This window comes from Gorilla gorilla, chromosome 11, assembly GCF_029281585.2.
Source record: "Gorilla gorilla gorilla isolate KB3781 chromosome 11, NHGRI_mGorGor1-v2.1_pri, whole genome shotgun sequence".
In the NCBI taxonomy this organism is placed as follows: Eukaryota; Metazoa; Chordata; class Mammalia; order Primates; family Hominidae; genus Gorilla; species Gorilla gorilla.
Genome location: NC_073235.2, coordinates 63,726,032 through 63,738,788, shown reverse-complemented (window position 1 = coordinate 63,738,788; position 12,757 = coordinate 63,726,032). Strand labels below are relative to the sequence as shown.

The window sequence follows — 12,757 nt, the reverse complement described above, 5'->3', positions numbered from 1 at the left end:
TTCTGATATTTTAAGACGAATCATCTCATAACGTCAAATTTAAAGAGACCCCTTATCCTCCTATTACTAATATGTTTTTAAAGTCACACATCCTAGTCTAGCACCTGACAAGTGTTACTGTTATTTCCCCTAACTTCTTTCATTCTGGTTAAGCAATCATTTACATAAACAGTATATTACTAATGGAAGCATTTGGGTTTCACGACATCACTGTCTTCTTATAAACAGTTTACTGGACAGCTGTGTACAATTGGTGTAAATATACAACGTCTGTCTAGGCACCCAGACACATTCAAATATCAGTATGGAGGACTTATAATAATGCTGACTCAATTCCTTTCATAAGAAATGTCAATTTTATTACAAAAATAGTAATATTTAAAATAAATGTTATAAAATTTAGGGTAAAATAACTCTCTGGAAAAACTTCTTTGATAAAAGTAGTAAAAATTGTGAGCATACAAACAAAAATCTAGTTAGAGTTAACTTGATTCTAATTTTAATGTTTTCAGTTTAAACAAAAAAGTACAAATCACTGTAATGGGAAATTGATATGGCCAAAAATAAAAGATTATTAAAGATAATTCTTATTTATATAAAATAGTAAGAAATTAAATCAGAAGCAATTTAGCTTCTAAATTTGGTAAGCCAATCTTCTACTCCCAATTTACCTATTAAGTCCGTATTCATTTTTCTCTATTAAGAACTTTTAGTTCAGATTTGATCTCTTCATAGAATTTAGTTGGGATCCCACTCACTGACTCAGTGAAGTGAAAAAGAAAATCACATAGAACAATAATAATCTGATATATTTTAGTCTTGGTTATGATAGCTGAATATATAAAATAGATGTTTAGTAGTAATGATTGATATAAAGTAAAATTTTGAAATATGTAGCCAAAAATTTCACTTGTCTTTGCTACTATCTACAAACAACTCAGGATTTTTTTTAAAAAAAAATTATTATTATTATTTTGAGACAGGGTCTTGCTCTGTCACCCAGGCTGGAGTGTGGTGGCACCATCACAGCTCACTGCAACCTCGAACTACCTAGCTCAAGCAATCCTCCCACCTCAGCTTCCCAAGTAGCTGGGGGCCACAGGCACAAGCCACCACACCCAGCTACATATATCTACATATTTATACGTATTTGTAGAGACAAGGTCTCACTATGTTGCCCAGGCTGGTCTCAAATTCCTAGGCTCAATCAATCCTCCTGCCTCAGCCTCCCAAAGTGCTGGGATTATAGGCATGAACCACCGTACCTGGCCCAACTCAGGAATTTTGTACTTATACTAGCTTTGTACTTATACTAGCTTTATTAATACTAATAAAATAGCTTAAAAGGTTTTTTTTAAAAAACTCATTTTAAGAAACATTCTTTCCATCCTAAACTGTAACATGGTCTTCAAAACAAACTAATTTCTTTGCTTTTTCTGCCAAAATATCAATTATCTAACGTTATGCCCCATGTCTTGTGACAACTCAACACTAATTCTCCTGAATTTTTTAAGCTGAATACTTTTCCATCAAGTTGTAATCACATACCAGCTGTTTCCCTTGCTGTAGTATAGAAAGCAAATGTACAATGCAGGGTGCCATCTACTGAAACATGAATGCACAGACTAGTAAAAGAACAAGCAAGACATATAATAGAGAAAAAAGTAACAAGCATTAGAACTGATGCACTTCACAGCTCCACAGGAATTCTACTTGCAATAAATGAAATTGTTTAATTTGTTTCATTTAGTAGCAACTATAACTGAGACTATGACGTGAAATAAAGTACAATGAACAAGAACATAAGTGAGGTTATAATTAAAACTTATTGTCAGCCATGCCTAGTTCTTCCCACTACTAAAATATACCACAGCTTGACAACTGCCTTCTTTGCATGCTGATTTAAGTCTATAACCTATATGTGTACTTAAAGCAAAAGGGTATTAATAACTTTTTTAAAAAATTAAATATCTCAAGGCAAAGAGAAATCAGACAAATGTTTGCAAGTTACATAGACATTTACATCAATCTGTATTTTCATAAGCTTCTGTTTTTTGTAAAAATTATATAGTTTTCATTTGCTTTCAGACATTAAACTTTTTTTTAACTAAAAGAATCATTCTGTGATAGAATTTGAATCTAAAAGGGAGGGCAGGAGTGGTTTGGGGGATATTAGTCTGTGAGCTTTAGAAACATTAAATAAAATATTTGATATCATACACATGCAGAGACTATTTAAAAAATATACTAGGCTACATGTTCATTTCCAGATTAGCAACCAAAACCAAACTAAACCCTACAGATCTGTGTACTATATAACTGAGGATGTAGTAGAAGTATTCATTGAAAGACAGTTCACTTATTTTGATAAACAGAAATGTAAGATGCAATTATTTACTTATGAAAGATCATGAATTCTTATAAAGATGAACATGATATACACAAACTATTAAATAAAACAGCATTTGTTTCACACTATGAAATTTAATAATCTTATTAATCCTGAGTAAACAAGCTTTGAATAAGGAACTAAGAAAGTGACACCACGACAGATATGGATAAGGCTTAACATGTATTTTTAAATCTGACATAAATTCTAAGGTACTTTCCAATAAAGTTTTACCATATTCAGCTTTTCTAATTTCATGTCATTTATTATAGGACTTGTTTTTTTGAAAGCCTTAACTTTGGCTAGTCAGTAGTTTAAAAAGGATGTTTGATAACGTAAAAGAGATGCATATCTGTGCATGTATGGCAAAATGTGTTTTCACACATAATAATATATTTGTTAATGCAAAACAGTTACCTGCTGTGGTCCTCGGATAGCTTTTCCCGGGGAATCGAGTGAGGGAAAAGGTGCATCAGATGGGTCCAGAAGTGGGAAGGTATTTACATATAATGCATTATGGTCTCCAGGTGGCAAACACGCAGCTCTATCCAGAGTTGTCCTGATACAAGTGTTTACAAGATTTGAGGGCTTTGTTTTGTCAGTTGTTTTAAGGTTTTGTATAGCTGAAGCTATGGGGTCAATTCCCTGAATTTCAAATAAAGTTTCTTCTGTTTTAACAAAGTTCCCTGGGTTGTCTCTGAACTCCATATTAAATTTCTCTTGGCACATTGCCTCAGACGTGGCAGGACTAAGGATGCCGGGTCTCTCTGGCGTGCTATGTAAGAAAGTTGAGTCATTGTCCATAGGTGGAAACTTGACATTGAATTTAGAAAGTGATTCAAAAGAGGTGTCTTCCTCATCTCTGCACAGTCCTCTTGGTGTGACAGATGTGATGGATGGTGCACCTCTATTTATATCATCTTTAGCCTGAGGTTTAAACAGCACTTCTTGTTTATCTGTTTTATCCGTACACTGTATAGGCACAGAGCACTGTGTTTCTGCAGGGAGAAGAACACAAAAGAGAAACAGCCGCATTCAAATCATTAAAAAAATCTGTTCAATCAGCTTTGGAGAGATTATTATTATTTTTTCTATTGGTTTTTATAGCAAATGAAGACAACTGGGATTTTAAAATTTGCTACCCTCTTACACAGAATATTAGCAGTCTCCAGCAGGTGAACTGAAACATAGCTTATTAGTTGCAATTTAACTACTTTGTCTTTTCCTAGGTCTTCTGCCGTAAGCTTTGCATCTTGTTCACAGTTACACTGCTCCACACTTGAAAAACATTTGCTTGTAGTGTATACATTTAAATATTTTGTCAGTAACGGAAGCTATAACTGTGAGTTTGCTTAGACAAATAAGTTGTTAAAAGGGAAAATCTTACTAGGTATATCTAAAATTAGGTCATTTATTATTAATGTCACTGTCTAACTAAGTATATCACTAATCAGTTTAGCCACTGTCTGCTCTCAATAATCCATGTGAGGGACTGGTGGTTGCAGGAGTTGGGAAAAAGAAGACAGTGAAGGCAAAGGAAGGATGAAATATTGTGATGCATATTAAGAAAACTGTGGATGAATAGATTATTTTATCATCTTATATCTTTTTTTAAAAAAGACCTCTGTAAAAAACAGGTAAATATCTGGTAGATAAAAGCGCCTCTGTAGCTCATTTATCTAGAACCACTTATCCAACAAATTCAGCTTTGTAGGACACAGTCAAAAGCTAGAAAGAAAACAGAGCTTCTGAGGAGCCAGAATTAGAGCCACAAGGTTCATAGATAGATGAATTTTGTTCCTATTGTCATTTTAGATTTATTCTAACAAACTTGGTGGTATTTCCACAGCTCATAGCTGGTTTGAAACAGCAAATTAAAAGGGAGTATGAGTTGCTAAAGGCAGACATAGATATCAACAAGAGCTAAAAGCATAGGAAGAGATAAGAAAGACAAAGAAGCTGATATAAGAACTTAGAAAACACTAAAGTCTAGTATAGGGCCAATGAGTGCTCAATACAAAAAAACAATCATCAAAGTACTCTCCATGTTGATGATTCTGAGACACTAGGAAAGGCCAAATTAAGCTCCACAATGTCCCTTAAAGAAGGCACTGAAGTTGGTAATGTATGTATTTTAAGGATTGTCATCAGCACTGTTGAACATTCACAAATGGAGACATTACCAATGATGCAAATCTAGGTAGACAGGGTATACAGAACACAAGGTATACAAAGTATCTGTACAGGTTAGTAGGCACTTAACAAACGTCAGTTCCTTTATATTCCTTTGGTCTTGGCAGTCTCATGACACCTCTCTGTCTTTTGCCACAGCACATTCCAATATATTTTTTTCTGTTTGGGTATGTGTAGTACAATGCAACCAACTTCTTTGGTTCATTTTGTTATATACCTACTGCCTCTCTTTATACCTCTCTTCATACCATCCTTTCTTATTGGATTATTATAACAGCCTTTAAACTGCTTCCTTGCCTCTGAATTTGTCTCATATCCAATCTGTTCTCTTCATTGCAACTTCCCCTCCATCCCTCATTCTCAGAGTAGTTTTTCTAAAATACTAATCTGACCATGTTACCTTCCTCATAAAATCTTTTGATGGCTCTACAAGCCCCTCAGATCTCAGAAAAGGCTTATTAGACTGTTCATGACTGGCCCCTGGTCATCTCTCCATGCTCATCTTTCACTCCATACTCTGGCTATAATGAACTTTGTATAGTTCTCCAAAATAGCCACACTCTCTTGTCTTTGCACCTTTGCACATGCTGTGCAGACTGCCTGAAGTGTCCCCTCCCATTACTCTTTGCCCAACTCTTATTTGTCCTTCATATCTTGGCTTGGACATAAGTTTCTCTGGATGACTCTCCCATGACTCTTGGATGCCCTGAGAACTGAAACACTCTGTTATATAGTTATGTGTCACTTAACGACGGAATATTTTGAGAAATGCAGTCTTAGGCAATTTTGTCATTGTGCAAACATCATAGAGTGTACTTACAGAAAGCTAGACAGTATAGTCTACTACACACCTACATTATATGGTACAGCCTATTGTTCTTAGGCTACAAACCTATACAACATGTTACTGTACTGAATACTGCAGGTAACACAATGGTATCTGTGTATTTAAACACTGAAAAGGTACAGTAAAAATATGGCATAAAAGATAAAAAATGGGTATGCCTGTATAGAGCACTTACCATGAATGGAATTTGCAGGACCGGAGGTTGCTCTGGGTGAGTCAGTGAGTTACTGGTGAGTGAATGTGAAGGCCTAGGATATTACTGTACATCACTGTAGACTTTATGAACACTATACACTTAGGTTACACTAAATTTACAAAAAAAACAAAGTGTGCTACAATGTAACAACAGCTACCTACAATGTCACTAGGGTGATATGAACTTTTTTTTTTTTGAGACGGAGCTTCGCTCTTGTTGCCCAGGCTGGATAGAGTGCAATGGCATGATCTTGGCTCACCGCAACCTCTGCCTCCCAGGTTCAAGTGATTCTCCTGCCTCAGCCTCCAGAGTAGCTGGGATTACGGGCATGCGTCACCACGCCCGGCTAATTTTGTATTTTTAGTAGAGACGGGGTTTCTCCATGTTGGTCAGGGTGGTCTCGAACTCCCAACCTCAGGTGATCTGCCCAGCTCAGCTTCCCAAAGTGCTGGGATTACAGGCATGAGCCACTGTGCCTGGGCTGATATGAACTTTTAAGTACCATTATACTCTTATGGGGCCATCATTGTATATGCAATCTGTTGTTGACTGAAAATGTCATTTGGCACATGACTGTATTTCCAAGTATAACTCTCTTTCTTCCCACTAAAGTAGGTTTTTTGAGGTCTTAAACTGTTTTGTTTCCCTCTAACTCCAGACCCTTGCCCAGTGTCTGGCACATAGTATGCCCCTAACAAATGAATTCTGAATGAATCTGTAATCTCTCCCCTACAAAGCCTACTATAATAATCAACATTTACCAGATACTCTATGACTAGGAGTGCTATAGTAATTGTCACCAAGCTTAATTGTTTATCTGGATTTCTTTAGCCTCTGAGGTTCTTAAAGTCCATTAACTCTCGAGTAGTCATTTTCCCTGGCAGTAGACTTGAAAGTGGTAGGAAAGTCTAGGAAACAGTACTGTCTTTGTAGATGACGTTTGCTACTTGCAAATAACAAATCAGGAAAACCAACTGTTGAGGTAATCAGATTCTGTAACACCCGAAGAGGAGAGACTTATCAAATGATCTTCACAAGGAGAACAAGGTGAATGCTGGAGAATCTGCTGCTGCTGCTAATGGAAATGACTATTAACATTAATAGCACTTCCAAATGGCGTGTACTATTATAATAATTGTATGTACATTAATTCATATAATACTCAAAGTAATCCTGAGGCAGGCACTATTATTATCCCCACTTTACATGTGAAGAAACTGGTTGGAGAGGTTAATTCAAAGGCCACACAACTATAATAGTAAGTGGTAGATCTGCCACTGGAACCCAGGCAACCTAACTGTAGATTTGTGCTCTGAACCATTAGGCTAAATTGAACATGTTGGTTTCTATATATAGAGAGAAGTCCCCTAATTGACAGAAATGTGCTTTGAATTATTTTTCTAGCAGTTGATCTATTCCCACTGTGAACAAAACGAGGAGAAATCAAACAGCTCTAAAAAAACAGATATTTTCTTTCAGCAAAGCTAGCTGGCATAAAACTCAGCCACATTAAAATAATCTGAGTTAATCTGCTCAAGCAGTGAGAGTTAATATCTATTAAAAAAATTTAAACCTTACATTCCTAATGCTACTAGAAATCTAAGCTGAGACAACTTAAAACTCAAATGAGATGCATGAAAGCACTTGTCATCCTGACACCATATTTGAGAAACATGATCAGGTGAGCAAATAGCTTTTCTATTTTGTCTATTTTAAGACTACTTAGCTTTGCAAGGAAAAAGTAAAATGGGAAATATTTTTAGATTTCCCAATTTTAAATACAGGCTATCCATTTAGTTACTTCTCAGTATAATCACATTGTATATTGACAAAAGAAAAAGACCTCATGGTTGTTTATTACCCTTCTCATGGATGTTTGTTACCCGTAATCCTATATTCTTCCTTCCTAATCTCTACTGAAATTGGACACTCCTTTATGAACCAAACAGTACTTTATTTGAACCTATGGATAAACATACATTTTATCTTTATCATTTCTTAAGTCTACTGCCATATGTAGATGAGTAGAAAAAACAAAGTAATAATAAATAGGAAATGTAGAATTCTACTAACTCAGTATTTTCAAATGAATCATATCTGGTTATTTAAAAGTAAAAATCAAATTTTAATACAAAATAACATAGGGACAATACACATACTCTTCCCAGATATATTGTGCAAATCATATTCAAAACAGTTCTTCTATATTTTTATACAGTGTAGCATACATACTTGGAAACCCTGAATAGGCATCTTTTCAAAAAATATTTTTTCCTTTCTCCTTTTGATATACTACTGTCAGAGTATAATATTTTTTTTGGTTTCTCTTTGGACCCCAGCAAAACTTCACTAGAGTCTGTAGCACAAAATATTTTGAGAATAATGTACTTATTATTTGTGACACTGTTAATATAAAGCATAAAAATAAGGCATCAGGAAGCAGTTTTAGTGGAGAAGAAATTGAAGTTAAATACTCAGTGTTCTAGCTGACAGACACATACTCAGATTTAGACCTGTGCAATTTAAAAATGGTCAAAGTATTAAGCCATTGATAATGAGGTAAGTTTTCTGTGTAACAAAGAATATATCACCATTACAATGCCTTGAAAAGATGTTGATGTTCAAAAAAGCATGTTTATGAATTCTAGGTACTACATCTCCATAGCTAGCATATTTTAAACAGAAATAATTCATTTACTTCAGAGGTACCTAGTATCTTTAGTCCATACAAAAGATCAATTTCTCATGAAAATGACAAAAATTAAGGTGAAGAAAAGAGTTGTTTTTGGGGAGGTGGGGGAAGGGAGAGAAAGAACCAAATTATGTCTGTCTACAAAGATTATTTTGTTTCTGTAATACCACATTGTGTAACTTTTCTGAAAATAAAATGGTAGTAGTAGCAAAAAGTGAATTTACACTATAAAATGATTTAAAATAGCCTAGATGTAAGAGCTGCAAGAAATGGAAAGTGATCTTTAATTAAAAGGGTGTTAGTCAGCAAGACTGCAACATCTCTCAGAGTGAAAACTGTAAATCACATCCTTTGGGAATTGTCTGCAGAATAGCTCAAATCACAAAGGTAAAGGAGAATTTATCATTATAAATGATCAGTTTACCTTCCTTTTGTTTGCAGAAGTGTTTGGTTGCCAGACCTAATCCCTTATATTTTGCTATTCATATAGAACTACTGAAGCAAACACCAGGAAGCCAGTCTGGGGTTTTAGGAAAGGGTACGGCATTTACAAAACATACTATAACACACATGTAAAACAAATGTTCCTTCTAAATTATATTTTATACTAAATGTGTATTTTGTGCATTAAACACAACTAGCACTCAGGAAATTTGAGTGCCACGTTTTTATTCTTGAACCAAATGAGTTCAAAGAATTCTTGAGCCCAGGAGTTCAAGGCTGTAGTGCACCATCAGGCCTGTGAATAGCCACTGCACTCCAGTCTGGGCAACATAGCAAGATTCTGTATTTAATTAAAAAAAAAAAGAACATGAAAAAAACATCTATCCATAGTGTATGTAATGAACTTTCAGGCAGAAGTTACAAACCTGATGTTATAATTTTACTTAGCTCATATAATATAGTAGTGTGGCTTCAAGGTCACTTATTAACATAAAAGTTAATGTTTAATAAGGTCCCCAAAAAACAACTGAAAACTTTCAGGGATATAGTCTGTATTTATTTTGTATTTTTTTAAGGTGGGATATCTCATTAAGATAATTAGTAATTATGTGTTTCAATTTAATCTATATAGTACCATATACAACAAAGAGAAAAAACCCAACAATTACACATGTAATACATTACAGAACTTACACAGCATGTACACATTCAAACATACGTGGATGAGGGGTAAATTACAGATGCTACACACTTAATAGGCATTCAGGAATATTTTCACATTCAAAAGGAAATCAATTTCAATCAAGCAAATCAATATTACTGTAAATTAAATTAAATCTTACCAGTTGCAGTGTCTGGTATATTAAGTTTGCTTAAGTGGTCTTTCTGTGCTTTTGCTAGCATGCATATTCTATGAAATTCTTCTTTCAGATCCCAGAAAGTCTTCTCTATATTACCCCTAAAAAAAAAAATCAACATTTTAAAATGTAAAGCTATAACTTCCAAGTTTTTTAAATAATCAAACTTATGTAGTACCATTTTATGTGCCACAAAATAATTATTTAAAAGTAAAAAAAAAAATTTTAAATTCCTAGACAATGTCCCCAAAATCAGCTTGTGTTTGTAGAGGGCCAGGCACAAAGTAAGTGATAAATTAAAAGTTTTAATACATAAATATAGTATAGTCTAGCATATCTACTTATTCATATATACACTAATGCTGGCTGTCTTATTCTCACATTAGAAATTTCAATGCATTGACTTTTGTTCTCTGCAAATATCTTAAATAGAATATTAAATATTCCTCATTTTGGTAAGGTTCACATTAGGAGCCATCCATATAAAGAAATACGACCTTAACACTTGATCTATTGAAATAGTAGAGCTTTAGAGAATTCAAGTTTTAGATTCAGCTCTGCTATTAACTGCATGACTTGTTTAGGTCATCTTTAACATGTAGGATTCTGGGGTTGGTCACTTCCACTTATTCTAAAAGGCTATTTTTTTTGCAATTGTTAAAGCTTAAAAAAAAATGTAAAATATATTTCAGTATTGATAATTTTTAAGAGTTGGCAAAAAAGGATGTAGAACTACCTTTCATGGAGCAAAGGACTGCCAAGACTCCTTGCTGAAGTTTCTTTTCTAGGAGAAGAAACCTCTTGTCTTCTTACCTTAAAGATACAAAATGATTACTATTACTACTTTAAATTGTTCCCAAATTCAAATGAGGTCGAGTAAAGAGAAAACACAAAGGAAATTTTATTTACCTTCACTACTGAAAAATAACTTGAGACAGCTTATAGACCTATATGTAATATACAATTGATTTTTTTCTTTAAATGAGAAAAATCAAGGAAAAAGGAAAATGAAGAAGGAAAGTCTGAAGAGATGAAATATTTCTGGTAACTTCAATTACTATTTCCGGTACTGGTAATTCAAGAAATTTCTCAAATTCAACTACTGATCAAAATTGCTGCTCTGTTCACCAAGCACCTCATACACTCAGAAACTTAGGGGGAAAAAAATCTATGTGTCTACTTCTTTTGATATTCAGTAAAAATGGCCTATATATTTAAATCAACGTGTTTGTCTTTTGTTATAGATTCTTTGCTGAAGAATGCAGCTGTATTAAAGGAAGAAAGAAAACCAAGCTACAGCTCCTTATAATTCAACAAGCATTTAAAAGGTTTATAAAGATGGTGCAATTATGTATTTAAGCTGCTTCAACACAAGTTCTTGCCTTTCACTCCCACCCTGTGGCTTACACTGGTATTACATCTATTCTGACATTTAAAAATCAACATTAAAGAACATATTGTAATAATGTATTCTATGGTTTAAATATTTAAAAAATTTTACATCATACCTAGAAAGTGTTGTGTACTTTCTAAAGCTTATAAACTGAAAAGCCCAGAGATTTGAAGAATCCTAATACAGAATCATAAGTTATAATTCATCCAAAATTGTATAGTTCTTAAATTTCAAATCCAAACCAGTGGATATCTGTCTTTAGTGGCATTTAGATTTTATTCAATTAAGGTCATTGTAGCTATTATAAATGGAAGATTTTACTTCATTGTGTCTTATCACTGAAGTACTTCACTCTTGCTTTTCAAAAGATTTCTTTCAATTTCTTCAGAGTCTTATTTGTTCTCTAAGACAAAGACTTGATTTCAGTTTGTTTTTCTTAAAATTAATATCTTCTCCAATTTATTTCCCAGTTTTTTCTAAATAAATACTTTAAATATATAGAGTATTATTTTTATAGAATCTCAGAATTAGTAAAATAAAATCTTGCCAATACAAACAATTTGTGATTTTATACATTATATTGTCAGACTGAAGTAAAATAAAGATTATTTTGTTGCTGCATATCATGTGTTTGACAAACATTCAGGTCATATATTCTTCTGGATTAAAACTGCTGTATTGAGCGTTACAATGCAGTCACATCAGAAGATATTTTCACATTCACAGTTAAAAGTGGTAGACAAGGTTTTTCTATGGTGTTTTGTACAATTAGAACACTCAATGGATTTTAGCGTGGACTAGGAAGAAAGGCAACATTTTACAGCTAGCCAGCCAGTCAGAACACTACAAATACGAAAACAAACTTTTAAAAGATTTTATCATTAAGTCTATATCAACAAAATCAGAGAAGAGGTATATTAAGAGAATACTTATATTTGATAATTTAATATGTCAAAGAAATCATAAAATAAGTGATTATATATTAAATGGAATGACCTCCTTATAGTGAGCCAAGATTGTACCACTGCACTCCAGCCTGGGCGACAGAGCAAGACTGTCTCAAAAAAACAAAAAACAAAACAAAAAAAAGAGTAATGCCCTGTAGTTTTAGCCTAAAACTGGAGATAGTTACAGAAAGTGGTAAAGATAGTGCTCCAAATTCCAAAGTCCTGACTTTGACATAAACTAGGAATGACTGCTTCTGAGATTAAAGAAGTATTAAAAACTAATGGGGATGAAGAGGGCTGAAGGAAAAGATAGGAAAAAAATGACAAACCTTTGTCTCGCTTGGTAAATAATTGATGCTAACTTACTTCTGTGATGTTTGGATTTGATAACTAGTGTGGGTGAATTTATCAAGAAAAGATTCCTTTGGTGTATTGGCAGGAGGTAAAGGAGGACTCCTTAAGGAATTCCTATGACGTATCTAAACTAAGGTCTTCAGCTTCTTTGGGGTTAGAAACACAGCTCTGCTTACTATTATTTTTGTTTTTATTCTTATTGAAAAAAGTATTATTGGTTGTACTAGGCAATACACTGCACCTTTTATCATTCATGCCAAATAAAGCTGTTAATATATTTCAAATGAAAATTCTGAGTTCCCAGTACCCAAGAAAAATTTTCAGAAAGGGACCTCTTAACATGTTACTTGGGGGGGAAAAAAAAAAGTAAACGGTTTTCTGACAGACATTTTGAAGTCGGGTTTATTTAGAATGGGGCATAACATGTTAATGCTATTTTCCATTA

At 33.7% G+C, this 12,757-nt stretch overlaps 1 protein-coding gene and 1 long non-coding RNA gene across 7 annotated transcripts in view; one reads left to right on the top strand and one right to left on the bottom strand.

The window, feature by feature from the left end:
- Positions 1 to 11,088, top strand: part of LOC115933772 (uncharacterized) — a 46,568-nt gene extending 35,480 nt beyond the window's left edge. For both annotated transcript variants that reach the window (XR_008677329.2, XR_008677330.2), the window contains exon 4: positions 10,863 to 11,088. This is a non-coding gene — a long non-coding RNA (uncharacterized lncRNA). The remainder of the gene's footprint in view (positions 1 to 10,862) is intronic.
- Positions 1 to 12,757, bottom strand: part of TANK (TRAF family member associated NFKB activator) — a 99,053-nt gene that overhangs the window by 1,804 nt on the left and 84,492 nt on the right. For all 5 annotated transcript variants that reach the window (XM_063694931.1, XM_063694929.1, XM_063694928.1 and 2 more), the window contains 3 exons: positions 10,355 to 10,431; positions 9,604 to 9,719; positions 2,807 to 3,387 (listed from right to left, as the gene is read on the bottom strand). In XM_063694931.1, the coding sequence (XP_063551001.1) occupies positions 2,807 to 3,387; positions 9,604 to 9,719; positions 10,355 to 10,431 (774 nt within the window). The remainder of the gene's footprint in view (positions 1 to 2,806; positions 3,388 to 9,603; positions 9,720 to 10,354; positions 10,432 to 12,757) is intronic.